The sequence below is a fragment of the Neopsephotus bourkii genome, unplaced genomic scaffold (genome assembly GCF_033783945.1).
Source record: "Neopsephotus bourkii isolate Nb327-2 ecotype Australia unplaced genomic scaffold, CSIRO-AGI_Nbou_v1 NB_614, whole genome shotgun sequence".
NCBI classification, from domain to species: domain Eukaryota; kingdom Metazoa; phylum Chordata; class Aves; order Psittaciformes; family Psittacidae; genus Neopsephotus; species Neopsephotus bourkii.
The window spans coordinates 237,128-252,360 of record NW_026901114.1 but is presented as its reverse complement, the minus strand read 5'-3'; the positions used below and the strand labels follow the sequence as shown (position 1 = coordinate 252,360).

The window sequence follows — 15,233 nt, the reverse complement described above, 5'->3', positions numbered from 1 at the left end:
GGGATAAAAGACATCCTGAACATCAGAGATCAGAGAATCATGGAATGGGTTGGGATGAAGGGAGCTTAAAGCTCCTTCAGTTCCAACCCCAAGCACAGTCAGGGACCCCTTCCACTGGAGCAGCTTGCTCCAAGCCCCTGTGTCCAACCTGGCCTTGAGCACTGCCAGGGATGGGGCAGCCACAGCTTCTCTGGGCACCCTGTGCCAGCGCCTCAGCACCCTCACAGGGAAGAGCTTCTGCCTAAGAGCTCAGCTCAGTCTCCCCTCGGGCAGGTTCAAGCCATTCCCCTTGGCCTGGCCCTACAGGCCCTTGTCCCAAGCCCCTCTCCAGGTTCCCTGCAGCCCCTTTAGGCACTGGAGCTGCTCTCAGGTCTCCCCTTCAGGAGCCTTCTCTTCTCCAGGCTGGAGCGTGGCCCTTTGAGCCCTGCCTGTGCTCAGGGACTGCTGCCTCAGTGGGGATGGAGCAAAGCATCTTGGAATGCAAATGCCAGGAGCAGGAATGCTGCGGCCGGGCGGGAGGTGTTAATGCTGTTAATGGTTAATGCATGGAGCATTTAAAACACCACAAGGCACAGGGCTGATGTCCCACTGGGATTCGAGAGTGGGAGAGTTGTGCCCGCAGCAGCTGGGGCTCAGGTTCCTCCTTCCTCCTTGGGCTGCTCCTCGGTGAGTTCTTTTCCATCCAACCCCATCTGGGGCGATGCCTCCTCCTTTGGGACGAGTGAAAGGGAATAGAGGAGCTTGTGGGGGGATGTTTCCATATCCCGGGAAGTGCAGGTGAAGGCCTCGTTGATCTGCTCTAGTGCAAGGTGTCCCTGCCCATGGCAGAGGCTGCAGCTGGATGGGCTTTAAGGTCCCTTCAACCCAAAGCAGGCTGGGATCCTATGGAAAGGCAGGCATCTCCCGGGGGGAGAGTTGCTCCAGGTCAATCAGGAAGTGTGGGCATGGGAAGGAATTGCAGCCCTGCATTCTCCTTTCCCTCTCGGAGTTTGTGCTTCTGTGATCCCTGTGGACGGGGAGAGGAACAAAAAGCACTTTGTGTTGTCTGCAATGAGGTGGACGTGTTTATACAGGTGGGAACATGGGGAGTAACGTGTCCAGTGTAGGATCATGGGAGCATGGGATAATGAGGGGGGAAAGAACGTTGAGGTCATCCAAGCCCAGAGGGCTCTGGGGTGGGCACAGCCTTCAGAGGTGGGGGTGCAATGGGAGCCACGTTCCAGACCCTTCTCAGTGCTGGCCCCGGCGCAGCTTCCATTCCTACCCTGAAGGTTCCTACAAGGAGCCCTCGGAGGTGACCTGGTCACTGACCTGAACAGAGGCACCGCTGTCCATGGAGGCATGGAATGCACTGGGGTGAAGGGAGCTTAAAGCTCCTCCATTCCCAACCCCTGCCACGGGCAGGGACCCCTTCCACTGGAGCAGCTTGCTCCAAGCCCCTGTGTCCAACCTGGCCTTGAGCACTGCCAGGGATGGGGCAGCCACAGCTTCTCTGGGCACCCTGTGCCAGCGCCTCAGCACCCTCACAGGGAAGAGCTGCCTAAGAGCTCAGCTCAGTCTCCCCTCTTTGACTCCTTTCACTTTGAGAAGCCTTTTATGGCAGGGGAGATGGGGAGATGGGGAGCACCTGGCCTGGTTTGTGGGGCAAATGGAGGCACAGGGAAGATCCTTTCCTTACAGACAGTTTGTAGGATTGATAGGATCAAACGAGTGGATTTCTTTGTGCAGCAGTGAATCAGTCCTCTGGCCTTCAGGAATGGCTCAGGATGGAAGGTGAATGGACATTGAAGACTATGTCTGTGTAATGGGCTGAGACCAGGCTCTCCAGGCCTCAGCTGTCCCTTCTCTTGCACAGAGCTGGCCCTGAGCCCGGCAGCGCCATGTACGAGCTCAACGAGAGCAGCTTTGACCCAATCACCTTTGTGCTGACGGGCATCCCAGGCATGGAGGAGTGCCACGTCTGGATCTCCGTCCCCTTCTGCCTCATGTACATCACGGCGCTGGTCAGCAACGGGGTCCTGCTCTGCGTCATCGCCACGGACAGGAGCCTGCATGAGCCCATGTACCTGTTCCTGGCCATGCTGGCCGTTGCCGACCTCATGCTCTCCACCGCCACCGTGCCCAAAATGCTGGCGATCTTCTGGTTCAGCGCGCGGGAGATCTCCTTCGACGCCTGCGTCACGCAGATGTTCTTCACCCACTTCAGCTTCATCGTGGAGTCCTCGGTGCTGCTGGCCATGGCCTTCGACCGCTACGTGGCCGTGTGCCACCCGCTGCGCTACGCGGCCACCCTCACGCCCTCGCTCATCGGGAAGATGGCCGTGACCGCGGTGATCCGCGCCTTCTGCATCATGTTCCCCCCCATCTTCCTCCTCAAGCGGCTGCCCTACTGTGGGCACAACGTCATGCCCCACACGTACTGCGAGCACATGGGCATCGCGCGCCTCGCCTGCGCCGACATCAGGCCCAACGTCTGGTACGGGCTGACCACGGCCCTGCTCTCCTCGGGGCTGGACGTGGTGCTCATTGCCGTGTCCTACGTGCTCATCCTCAGGGCCGTGTTCCGCCTCCCGTCCCCCGAGGCGCGCGTCAAGGCCCTGAGCACCTGCGGCTCCCACCTCTGCGTCATCCTCATGTTCTACGTGCCCGCCTTCTTCTCCTTCCTCACGCACCGCTTCGGCCACCACATCCCCAGCCACGTCCACATCCTCCTGGCCAACCTCTACGTCGTGGTCCCGCCCATGCTCAACCCCATCGTGTACGGGGTGAGGACGCGGCAGATCCGGGAGCGCGTCGCCCGCCTCTTCTGCCCCGCGGGGAGCTGCCCCTGTCCTGGCTGGGGGAGGAGGTGCTGAGCGCTGCTGGAGGAGCAGAGGATGCTCAAGAGGAGCTGAGGGTGGTAGGAGCTTGGGAACGTGGGCTTGGCTCATCGGCCCCTTCGCTGCTCCTGGGTTCCCCTGGAGATGCTTCCTCTGATGGGTCCATGCAGCAGAGACCGGGCAGGGTCCAGCCGGGTGCACCGAGGCTCTTGGATCTGCTGAGCTCCCACCACTGCTGCTGCTGGGCTTTGCTGTCCTGCAGCTTCCTGCCTCTTCCTTCGCCTGTCACCTCAGTGCCTGGATGGGGAACACCTCATGGGAGCCTGGCTCATGAACCAGAGCCGTGGCACAGGGGATGCTCTGTCCTTCTGTCTGCATGGGTGCAGGTTCCGCTGCTGGTGTGTACGTGCTCAAGAGCCCCGGCAGGTCAGGAACGGGTTTCTTGTCCTGTGGAACGGATCCCCCAAACCACAGTGTCCAGAGCTCAGCTCAAGCCTCTCGAGTGTGAGCAAAGGGACAAGGTCTGCACCACAGGGGATTGCGGCAGCGCTGTGCTCAGTGTTGAGCTCTGCTCCTCCTCAAGATCCGTCTCTGCCCATGTGTCTGGTATGGGGTGTGCCATCACCCTCCGCTTTGTTGCTCCAGCACCAAAACAGCTTCCCTGAGCTCAGTTCCTTGTTCTCTCCTTGATGGATGTACCAGCAGCATCAGTAACCTCCCCTCTGCGGTCAGTGACAACCTGCCGCAGACATGGAGAGGGAGCACTGAGGTACGGCAGGAGGAGCAGCAGGGACAGCTCTGGGCATCTCCATAGGGTCTGAGTTTAACATCATCGTCAATGTGAGCAGCGAGGAGCAGCTTTTCCTCACGTCTCTCCCCAGCAGTGCTCTCCATGCAGACCAAAGCCTCTGCTTTGATGGACCTCACGAGTGAGCAGGGCAGCAGGGCTCTCGCCTCGGTGCACTGAGCACTGCTGGAGGGCCCCATGCACCTTGCTCCATGCTCAGGAGGACCTCTGGGAGCAGAGGCAGCTCTGGAGACCTCAGGGGACATTGCCAGGGTTCCAGGTGGAAGGGGGGTGAGCTCTGCACCCCCTCATGGTGGGGTTTGGTGCATGCTTAGGACATGGAGGACAATGGAGACACTGACAGCAGCAGCCATGGACCTGTCAGGAGGCTTCAGGTTCCTGCAGGCTGGGCTGGACCAGAGCTCCTCAAGACCATGAAAGAGCCGCAGCACCCTCCCACCTGCCCACCTCCCATCGCCAGAGCAGAGGTTGTTCTGTCTCGTGCTCTGCATGGCATTGACTTGGGCAGCATGTGCTTGATGGGACCTGCTGGTCTTCTGGTCTGCAGCACCCTCCCACCTGCCCACCTCCCATCGCCAGAGCAGAGCTTGTTCTGCCTCATGCTCCCCATGGCATTGACTTGGGCAGCATGTGCTTGATGGGACCTGCTGGTCTTCTGGTCTGCAGCACCCTCCCACCTGCCCACCTCCCATCGCCAGAGCAGAGGTTGTTCTGTCTTGTGCTCCGCATGGCATTGACTTGGGCAGCATGTGCTTGATGGGACCTGCTGGTCTCCTGGTCTGCAGCACCCTCCCACCTGCCCACCTCCCATCGCCAGAGCACAGAGCTTGTTCTGTCTCGTGCTCCCCATGGCATTGACTTGGGCAGCATGTGCTTGATGGGACCTGCTGGTCTTCTGGTCTGCAGCACCCTCCCACCTGCCCACCTCCCATTGCCAGAGCACAGAGCTTGTTCTGTCTCATGCTCTGCATGGCACTGACTTGGGCAGCGTGTGCTTGATGGGACCTGCTGGTCTCGTCCTGACAGCACAGTGCTGATGGCCATGCTGCTCCATAAAGGTGGTGGGACACTGGAATGGGTTGAAGGGAGAAGCTGTGGCTGCCCCATCCCTGGCAGTGCTCAAGGCCAGGTTGGACACAGGGGTTGGAGCAAGCTGCTCCAGTGGAAGGGGTCCCTGCCCGTGGCAGGGGTTGGGGCTGGAGGAGCTTTAAGGTCCCTTCCAACCCAACCCAGTCTGATTCTGTGATGTGATGAGCTGGTGGCTCTGGGCCCGAGTGCCCTTTCTGGGGCTGGTTCTAACCCAGGATGTGTTTTAGCCTCAGACGGTTGGGGAGGAGCAGTCTAACACCAGTGGTGGTGTTGGAGGGGTTGGACCTGCTCATGGCTGAGCTGTGCCTGTGCCGGCTCCTGGCCTCTGGGCTGGGGTTTGAGCAGAGCCTGGAGGAGAGACACAAAGACAAGGTCTTGATGTGCTGCAGGAAGAGCCTGAGCCATGAGGGCTGCAGAGAGCTCCGAGGCGCCGTCACTGCCGGTGGGAGCCGCAGGAGAGAGCCTCTGATGCTCAGGATCGCTGTGGTGCCCTGGAGGAGGCGTCGGAGGGAAGGGAGATGAAGGCAGAGGTTCTGCTTAGAACTAAGAGCCTTGTTTTGCACAGTGCCGGTAATGAAGAGCTCTGAAGAGCTCCAGAGAGCAGCAGCAGCTTCTCCAGCAGTGACTGCACCCGCAGGCACCTTGAAGCCCACGTGGAGAGTGGAAGTTCCCGGGTACGGAGCTGTTTTCTCAGTGGGACCATTGGCTTCCATGGTGGTGCAGCAGCACAGAGAGCTCCAGGTGCCTGTCTGGCCTCCAGCTCCGCACGTGCACGTGGTGCAGGTGATAACTGAGGCTGGTGCTGAGGTGCTCCGCACGTGCACGTGGTGCAGGTGATAACTGAGGCTGCTCCTGAGGTGCTCTGTACATGCACGTGGTGCAGGTGATAACTGAGGCTGCTCCTGAGGTGCTCTGTACATGCACGTGGTGCAGGTGATAACTGAGGCTGGTCCTGAGGTGCTCTGTACATGCACGTGGTGCAGGTGATAACTGAGGCTGCTCCTGAGGTGCTCTGTACATGCACGTGGTGCAGGTGATAACTGAGGCTGCTCCTGAGGTGCTCTGTACATGCACGTGGTGCAGGTGATAACTGAGGCTGGTCCTGAGGTGCTCTGTACATGCACGTGGTGCAGGTGATAACTGAGGCTGGTGCTGAGGTGCTCTGTACATGCACGTGGTGCAGGTGATAACTGAGGCTGGTCCTGAGGTGCTCTGCACGTGCACGTGGTGCAGGTGATAACTGAGGCTGGTCCTGAGGTGCTCTGTACATGCACGTGGTGCAGGTGATAACTGAGGCTGGTCCTGAGCTGCTCCGCACGTGCACGTGGTGCAGGTGATGACTGAGGCTGGTCCTGAGGTGCTCTGTACATGCACGTGGTGCAGGTGATAACTGAGGCTGCTCCTGAGGTGCTCTGTACATGCACGTGGTGCAGGTGATAACTGAGGCTGGTCCTGAGGTGCTCTGTACATGCACGTGGTGCAGGTGATAACTGAGGCTGCTCCTGAGGTGCTCTGTACATGCACGTGGTGCAGGTGATAACTGAGGCTGCTCCTGAGGTGCTCTGTACATGCACGTGGTGCAGGTGATAACTGAGGCTGCTCCTGAGGTGCTCTGTACATGCACGTGGTGCAGGTGATAACTGAGGCTGCTCCTGAGGTGCTCTGTACATGCACGTGGTGCAGGTGATAACTGAGGCTGGTCCTGAGGTGCTCTGTACGTGCACGTGGTGCAGGTGATAACTGAGGCTGCTCCTGAGGTGCTCTGTACATGCACGTGGTGCAGGTGATAACTGAGGCTGGTCCTGAGGTGCTCTGCACGTGCACGTGGTGCAGGTGATAACTGAGGCTGGTCCTGAGGTGCTCTGCACGTGCACGTGGTGCAGGTGATAACTGAGGCTGGTCCTGAGGTGCTCTGCACGTGCACGTGGTGCAGGTGATAACTGAGGCTGGTCCTGAGGTGCTCTGTACATGCACGTGGTGCAGGTGATAACTGAGGCTGGTCCTGAGGTGCTCTGCACGTGCACGTGGTGCAGGTGATAACTGAGGCTGCTCCTGAGGTGCTCTGTACGTGCACGTGGTGCAGGTGATAACTGAGGCTGCTCCTGAGGTGCTCTGTACGTGCACGTGGTGCAGGTGATAACTGAGGCTGGTCCTGAGGTGCTCTGTACATGCACGTGGTGCAGGTGATAACTGAGGCTGCTCCTGAGGTGCTCTGTACATGCACGTGGTGCAGGTGATAACTGAGGCTGGTCCTGAGGTGCTCTGTACATGCACGTGGTGCAGGTGATAACTGAGGCTGGTCCTGAGGTGCTCTGTACATGCACGTGGTGCAGGTGATAACTGAGGCTGCTCCTGAGGTGCTCTGTACATGCACGTGGTGCAGGTGATAACTGAGGCTGCTCCTGAGGTGCTCTGTACGTGCACGTGGTGCAGGTGATAACTGAGGCTGCTCCTGAGGTGCTCTGTACATGCACGTGGTGCAGGTGATAACTGAGGCTGCTCCTAGGTGCTCTGTACATGCACGTGGTGCAGGTGATAACTGAGGCTGGTCCTGAGGTGCTCTGTACGTGCACGTGGTGCAGGTGATAACTGAGGCTGCTCCTGAGGTGCTCCGCACGTGCACGTGGTGCAGGTGATAACTGAGGCTGGTCCTGAGGTGCTCTGTACATGCACGTGGTGCAGGTGATAACTGAGGCTGCTCCTGAGGTGCTCTGTACATGCACGTGGTGCAGGTGATAACTGAGGCTGCTCCTAGGTGCTCTGCACATGCACGTGGTGCAGGTGATAACTGAGGCTGCTCCTGAGTGCTCTGTACATGCACGTGGTGCAGGTGATAACTGAGGCTGGTCCTGAGGTGCTCTGTACATGCACGTGGTGCAGGTGATAACTGAGGCTGGTCCTGAGGTGCTCTGCACGTGCACGTGGTGCAGGTGATAACTGAGGCTGGTCCTGAGGTGCTCTGCACATGCACGTGGTGCAGGTGATAACTGAGGCTGGTCCTGAGGTGCCCCTGATGATTCTCACTGGAAGGGCTCTTCAGCCAGGGCAGGTGCTTCTGGCACTCTGGGGCCAGACCCATCACCTCCTCTTAGTGCTGGGTGCTGAGGCCCATTGGCAGCCGCAGTACTTGTCCTTCCTTGTCCCCATCGCTCTGCCCCGATGTGTTCCCCTTCCCATCACTTACGGTGATGCCACTGGAGGAGACCAGTCCCTGTTTCCTCTGCTCTGGATCCTGACCCCATGGTCACTGTGGCCGAGGCCACAAACTGTCGGGTCCAGCAGAGCCCCCGTTGCCTCCTGGCTCCTTCCTCCCCTCTTGGCTCCACAGCAGGGGCTTGGACCTGAACCACTCTGGGATTCCATGATTCCGGGAGCCAGGCTCAGCAGGACCAGGGCAGAAACAAACAGGAACAAGTCCCTGACTTGTGCTTACATTTAAAATGGGTCTGCAGAGAAATTCAAGGAGGCTCCATTTGGCATCAGCTCCATTTGGCATCAGCTCCTTTTGGCATCAGCTCCTTTTGGCATCAGCTCCTTTTGGCATCAGCTCCAAGTGAAACAGTGGAGAAGTGAATGAGACTTGATCAACAAAGAGTGGAAAGGGCAGGGATGGGATCAACGGCAATCAGGACCTGTTTGTGGTGCTCAGCTGCTGCAGCATCATCTCATTTCATCTCCTGCTGAGCTCCACACGTGGGTGATGAAGTTTCCTAGGGCCAGAGCACAACCCTGAGCGTTTCCTCACCTTCAGATGCTGTTAAACCTACCTCATTGTAGCAAAGCCATCAATGAATGATGAGTAAATCAGACGCTGATGGAGTTTGGGAGCTGCAGACCCTTCTCTCAGTGATTGCTCCCATCTGAGCGCTACTTCCCCATGCATTCCTGTGGGATTCAGCAGGGGTTGGTGGGCTGTGGGTGCTGGTGGATCTCTGGTTGTTGCCAGTGCTGCAGAAACCAGGATAAACCCTTCTCTCAGTGATTGCTCCCATCTCCATGCATTCCTGTGGGATTCAGCAGGGGTTGGTGGGCTGTGGGTGCTGATGGATCTCTGGTTGTTGCCAGTGCTGCAGACACCAGGATAAACCCTTCTCTCAGTGATTGCTCCCATCTCCATACGTTCCTGTGGGATTCAGCAGGGGTTGGTGGGCTGTGGGTGCTGATGGATCTCTGGTTGTTGCCAGTGCTGCAGAAACCAGGATAAAATCGATGCTGCTGAGGTTTGTGGATGGTGCAAAGAGAATCGGACAGAGGCGGAGGCCAAGTCCTGCTCCTCGAAGGGGCTGGGCCAGGGATGAGGGCTCCGGTGGAGGGGGCTCCACAGATGCTCAGAGAACCAAGGGAAGGAGCATTTGGAGGGAGCACTTTGGATGATGCTCGGCCCAGGGGCCAATGGGAGGTCCCAGCTGGGCCACAGGGAGCCTATGGGAAACAGCAGTGCTCTGATCCCACTGAGCTCAGCTGGCCTTGGTTCTCGGTCCTCTTTTGCTGTAATGAAGGCAAAGCATCCGTCAGGTGCTCTGCAGTGGTCACAGTGTCGGCTGTGCTGGGAAAGGCCGTGGAAAGAAGCTTTTGGTCCTGGGAGGTGCTGGAGGGTGAGACAAGACCCATGCAGCTTGTCCAGCCTGGAGAAGAGAAGGCTCCTGAAGGGGAGACCTGAGAGCAGCTCCAGTGCCTAAAGGGGCTGCAGGGAACCTGGAGAGGGGCTTGGGCAAGGGCCTGTAGGGCCAGGCCAAGGGGGACGGGTTGACTCCTCCTAGTGCTGGTAACCATGAGGAGCCTGCCCCAGCCCCCTGTGAGCTCAGGGGGCTCCTCACTGCGGCTCCTCTGACACCGCTCCCCCTGCAGCACCTCTGGGATCCCATTCGTTTCTCACGCTCAGGATGAGCCGAGGCAAACTGAGCCAAGTCCCCTCCTCCTCGGGAAGGGTCCCTGGAGCCCAGAGCTGCCCTGAGCCCAGCGCAGGGGGTGGGAAGGTGCCTCAAGGGCGGGCACGCTCTGGCTCCATCTCCTCTGGGTGTTCAGGTAACGTTTAACCACGGCAGAGACATAAACCCCCCCGATCCGCCGGCTGCTGCCCATTACGCACGGCCCTGCAGGTGTTAACGGCTCAGCTGGTGATTCATTGACCAGGGCACATTGACCTGGGCAGGTTGGTGCCAGACCTGGCCACTGCCACATCCCCCTGGGAGCAGAGCAGCTCCCTGGCTTTAGAACTGCCTCCTTGGCTGGAGAGCATCAGGGAAGGGTTTGGGTTGAAGGGACCTTAAAGCTCCTCCAGTTCCAACCCTGCCACAGGCAGGGACCCCTTCCACTGGAGCAGCTTGCTCCAAGCCCCTGTGTCCAACCTGGCCTTGAGCACTGCCAGGGATGGGGCAGCCACAGCTTCTCTGCGCACCCTGTGCCAGCGCCTCAGCACCCTCACAGGGAAGAGCTTCTGCCTTATCTCCAGCCTGAGCTTCCCCTGTTTCAGTCTGAACCCATCACCCCTTGTCCTATCACTGCAGTCCCTGATGAAGAGTCCATCCCCAGCATCCCTATGGCCCCCTTCAGACACTGGAAGCTGCTCTGAGGTCTCCACGCAGCTTCTCTTCCCCAGGCTCAACAGCCCCAATGTTCTCAGCCTGGCTCCATGCAGGAGCTGCCCCAGCCCCTGAGCATCCCCGTGCCCTCCCCTGGCCCCGCTCCGTGCCCTCCCTCTGTGACGTCACAGGGGTTCAGCGGCGCTGCCCTGGGCCGGGGCCGCAGTGGGGCGGGAGCAGTGGGGCAGGGCCCGGGCACTGGGCACCATCGGGCAGGGTGCGCGCTCCCGGCCCCGCTCCACCGCTGCCCCCCGTGGCCGGCACCTCCCAGCGCAGCAGAGCTCGGCCCCGCTCCCGAGACGAGCCGGCCCCCGGTCACCATGGAGCCCTCGGGCATCATCAGCGTGGTCGTGAAGACCCTCAAGCAGAAGGAGCAGTTTGAGGTGGCGCCGGACTGCACCATCCGGGAGCTCAAGGAAGCGGTGTCCAAGCGGTTCCAAACACCCCCCGAGCTGCTGGTCCTGGTCTTTGCTGGGAAGATCCTCCAGGATCAGGACACGCTGAGCCAGCACGGAGTTCGTAATGGGGTCAGCATCCATGTGGTCATCAGGTCCCAGAACAGAGCAGCAGTCAGCCTGGCAGAGCAAGGGAGAGCGACCACCCTGGTGCGGCCTCCCACCCACAGCCGTTCCGGCCTGGGAAGCATGGAAGACCTGCAGGACCCAGGCTTGATCCATCGCGACTTGTCTGAGATGCTGGCCTCCAGCCGGGAGGTCGTGGCACAGACCATGGAGGATCTCTTGTCCAGGATCCTCGCTTTGGGCCTGGAGCTGGACACCATCAGGAACAACGCGTTTCTGATGGGGTTCCTCCTCGGGGTGACAGGCGTCCATCTCCTGGGCCTGGACTCCACTGAAGTGCTGGAGCTGGTGAGCAGCATTGAGGAGCAGGATGTGTCCATGCTCAGCCTCCTCACCAAGGTGCTGCAGAGCCCCATGGTCAGTGCCGACCTCGTCAGGGACCTCATCGTGTCCAACCCGCAGCTGCAGCAGCTGGCGGAGGAGAACCCCGAGATTGGCCACATCCTCAGCGACCCGCACACCATCAGGGAGATGCTGGAGGCCGCCAGCAGCCCCGCCGCCATGCAGGAGATGATAAGGAACAATGACCTGGCCATGAACAACCTGGAGAGCATCCCTGGCGGGTACAGCGCCCTGGAGCAGCATTACCGGGAGGTCGAGGAGCCCATGCTGGACGCCATGGAGGAGCACATGGTCCCCAACCCCTTTGCTTCCCCGGAGAGCCGCCCATCGGCGAGCGGAGCGCAGCTGCCGGCGCACACCGAGAACCGGAGCCCGCTGCCCAACCCCTGGGCTCTGGAGCCCGGCAGCGCCGGCGGCACCGCAGAGCTCCCCGGCCGCAGCGCTGACAGGAGCTTGGCGGTGCCCAACAGCGGCGCGGTGCAGAGCATGGTCCGGCAGCTGGCCGGCACCCCGCGGCTCATGTGCAACCTGGGCTGCGCGCTGGCAGAGCCCGGCAGCCCCGCGCAGGCGGTGCTGGACCCGCACGCCCCCAGCGATGGGAGCTCCCCGCCGCTGGAGCAGCAGGAGCTGCCTCCGGAGCTGCAGCAGGCGGAGATCTCGGCCGTGCTGCGGAACCCCCGGGCGCTGCAGGCGCTGCTGCAGGTCCAGCTCGGCCTCCAGGCCCTCTCCGTGGAGGCTCCGGGCTTCCTGCTCAGCGTGGAGGATGCGCGGCTGGACTGGGGGCTGCAGAGCACGGACAAGTCATGGCAGTGCGCCGAGCCCGAGGACAGCAGCAGCATGGAGCTGGGTGAGGAGGGAGAGGAGGACAAGGTGGAGGTGGACGCGGAGGAGCTGCAGGGATTGTTTGAGCAGCAGATGGAGCAGCTCAGAGCCATGGGCTTCCAGGACCGGGGTGCAAACCTGCGGGCGCTGCTGGACGCGGATGGAGAGCTCCAGGCAGCAGCTGAGATACTGGCCAAGGCCCGGCAGGCAAACAAGACACCATGAGCAGCTCGTCCTCTGTGGGGGGCTGCGTCCCACCTCAGCACGCACTAAAGGCAGCAGGGTGCATGTGAAGTTGTGTGCTGCAGTGTTCTGTCCGTGACCTCATCTCCCCTTAGCTGCAGGGGTTTCCTGCATTTGACATGGTTTAGTGGGGACTGGGGTAAGGTTAGACTTGGTCATCTGAAGGCCTTTTCCAGCCCAGTTGATTCTGTGATTCAGTAGGATCACAGAGGGGTTTGGGTTGAAGGGACCTTAAAGCTCCTCCAGCTCCAACCCCTGCCACGGGCAGGGACCCCTTCCACTGGAGCAGCTTGCTCCAAGCCCCTGTGTCCAACCTGGCCTTGAGCACTGCCAGGGATGGGGCAGCCACAGCTTCTCTGGGCACCCTGTGCCAGCGCCTCAGCACCCTCACAGGGAAGAGCTTCTGCCCCAGATCCCATCCAAACCTACCCAGGGTAGCTGCTTTCCTGCTATATCTGGCCAAGAGCTTAAACATCTCTTGGGCACCGCTTTGCACAGCAACGGGCAGCATTGGGGTGATGCTTTGCCCAGAGAGGCAGCACTGGGGTGATGCTTTGCCCAGAGAGGCAGCATTGGGGTGATGCTTTGCCCAGAGAGGCAGCATTGGGATGATGCTTGGCCCAGAGAGGCAGCACTGGGGTGATGCTTCGCCCAGAGAGGCAGCACTGGGGTGATGCTTGGCCCAGAGAGGCAGCACTGGGGTGATGCTTTGCCCAGAGAGGCAGCATTGGGGTGATGCTTGGCCCAGAGAGGCAGCACTGGGGTGATGCTTTGCCCAGAGAGGCAGCACTGGGGTGATGCTTCGCCCAGAGAGGCAGCACTGGGGTGATGCTTCGCCCAGAGAGGCAGCACTGGGGTGATGCTTGGCCCAGAGAGGCAGCACTGGGGTGATGCTTTGCCCAGAGAGGCAGCATTGGGATGATGCTTGGCCCAGAGAGGCAGCACTGGGGTGATGCTTTGCCCAGAGAGGCAGCACTGGGGTGATGCTTTGCCCAGAGAGGCAGCACTGGGGTGATGCTTTGCCCAGAGAGGCAGCATTGGGGTGATGCTTTGCCCAGAGAGGCAGCACTGGGGTGATGCTTGGCCCAGAGAGGCAGCACTGGGGTGATGCTTCGCCCAGAGAGGCAGCACTGGGGTGATGCTTTGCCCAGAGAGGCAGCACTGGGGTGATGCTTGGCCCAGAGAGGCAGCACTGGGGTGATGCTTTGCCCAGAGAGGCAGCATTGGGGTGATGCTTTGCCCAGAGAGGCAGCACTGGGGTGATGCTTCGCCCAGAGAGGCAGCACTGGGGTGATGCTTCGCCCAGAGAGGCAGCACTGGGGTGATGCTTGGCCCAGAGAGGCAGCACTGGGGTGATGTTTTGCCCAGAGAGGCAGCACTGGGGTGATGCTTGGCCCAGAGAGGCAGCACTGGGGTGATGTTTTGCCCAGAGAGGCAGCATTGTGGTGATGCTTTGCCCAGAGCGGAGCTGCAGACCTGGCCCGAGGCTGCAGAGCATCACCTCGGAGCAGCCCCGTGCAGTCAGTTATGGGGCTGGTCACATTAACTGCCAGAAAACACCCTTTCATTTGAGTCACTGTAACTGAAAACAGCCCCAAAAATATGTAATGCCTTAATAGCCTAGTCTTATGAGGTGGAACCTGACAGTTCCCTGCAGGACTTTGCTTCATTTCTCATCACTCGCAGATTACGCATCGGGGCTGTGGTTTCATGAACGAATTGTGAGTAACTCCTGCCCTGTTTCCCTGTTTGAAGCTCTTGGGGACCAGGGAGCTGATGGTTGAGTCAGAACCGGCTCCAGCCACAGGTTCATCTCTAAGTTACTGTTACCTCCACAGCAAAGTGCAGTTAATCCATCATGACTTTATCATCCGTGTAATGGTGGCAGCTTAATGGTGCCATGCAAACCATGGCTGCGTCCTCCAAAGTGCCACACCATCACCTACAGGAGACCCCGGGGCTTTGCAGCCCCACGACCCGCAGTGGGTGAAGAGGAAGGCACAAAGTGTTATTTACTCTCACTGTGGGCAGCAGAGGTGGGTTCTGTGTGTGCAGCACAGGCTGGGATGTTCCCGTATGGAGCAGATCAGGGGAAGGGACCTGGGGGTGCTGGAGGACCCCAGCTCCATAGGAGTGAGTGGTGAGCAGCTGAGCAACGAAACCCCGCAGGGTGCTGGGGAGCATCCCCAAGGGCATCACCACAGGGATGAAGGAGCCCTTGTCCCACTGTGCTGGGCGCTGGTCAGGGCACCCCTGGAACATGGGGTCAGGTTGCTTTACCAGGGGGAGGGTTTTGGGGGTTACTTTCTGCCACCACCGGTTTCCCCCCATAGAGGCACCACATCTCCTGCTGCTGTGGAATAAGCCAAAGCTGCCTCCTCCATGAGAGAACACCGCTGCAGACACAACTGTGGGTGCCTTGGTTTTGCTTCCCAGTTATGGGAATACCAGAATGTCCTTCCATCACCTCCTCCTGTGTCTCACCCAGGAATACTCGGAGGTCTCTCCTTCCATTATGCTCAAGTTCCTTGGGTCATTCACCTCTCCAAAAGGCCCTTCTGTGTCTGTTCTTGAGTTCTGGAGCAAGCAAATGTGACTTCAGCCTTGGTGGGACCAAGGAACTGTTGCTTCTTAGTTCTAGTACTGTTCCTCACAGTGTCACCTCTAGGCACTGCTTGCGATGTGGACGCTTCCAGCCAGCTCTTCCTTGCTGCTGGGCTTGGGATGAAGAACACCAGTGGTGGAGGGGATCCTTCCCCTGTGCTCAGCACTGGTGAGGCCACATCTGGAATTCAGCGCTCAGTTCTGGGCTTCCCAGTACAGGAGAGACATGGACAGACTGGGCTGAGTCCAGCAAAGGGCCACCACGTTGATGAAGGGGCTGGAGCAGCTCTGCTCTGGAGCCAGGCTGAGAGAACTGGGCTGGTTCCGCCTGGAGAAGGCTCCA

General features: G+C 59.9%; 2 protein-coding genes across 2 annotated transcripts; both read left to right on the top strand.

Moving 5' to 3' along the window:
- Positions 1–610: 610 nt before the first annotated feature.
- On the top strand, positions 611–2,977 carry LOC133211474 (olfactory receptor 52B2-like). Its single transcript, XM_061351871.1, has 2 exons — positions 611–666; positions 1,856–2,977. Exon 2 carries the CDS (start codon positions 1,881–1,883, stop codon positions 2,853–2,855), a length of 975 nt encoding a protein of 324 aa, XP_061207855.1. The 5' UTR covers positions 611–666; positions 1,856–1,880; the 3' UTR covers positions 2,856–2,977.
- A 7,623-nt stretch (positions 2,978–10,600) lies between these two features.
- LOC133211476 (ubiquilin-1-like) lies at positions 10,601–12,268 on the top strand. Its single transcript, XM_061351874.1, has one exon. The coding sequence runs from the start codon at positions 10,619–10,621 to the stop codon at positions 12,266–12,268; it is 1,650 nt and encodes a 549-aa protein (XP_061207858.1). The 5' UTR covers positions 10,601–10,618.
- Positions 12,269–15,233: the final 2,965 nt, after the last annotated feature.

Excerpts from the sequence above, each read along its gene's own strand:
- LOC133211474 (XM_061351871.1), top strand. The coding sequence starts at position 1,881 with ATGTACGAGCTCAACGAGAGCAGCTTTGACCCAATCACCTTTGTGCTG.
- LOC133211476 (XM_061351874.1), top strand. The coding sequence starts at position 10,619 with ATGGAGCCCTCGGGCATCATCAGCGTGGTCGTGAAGACCCTCAAGCAG.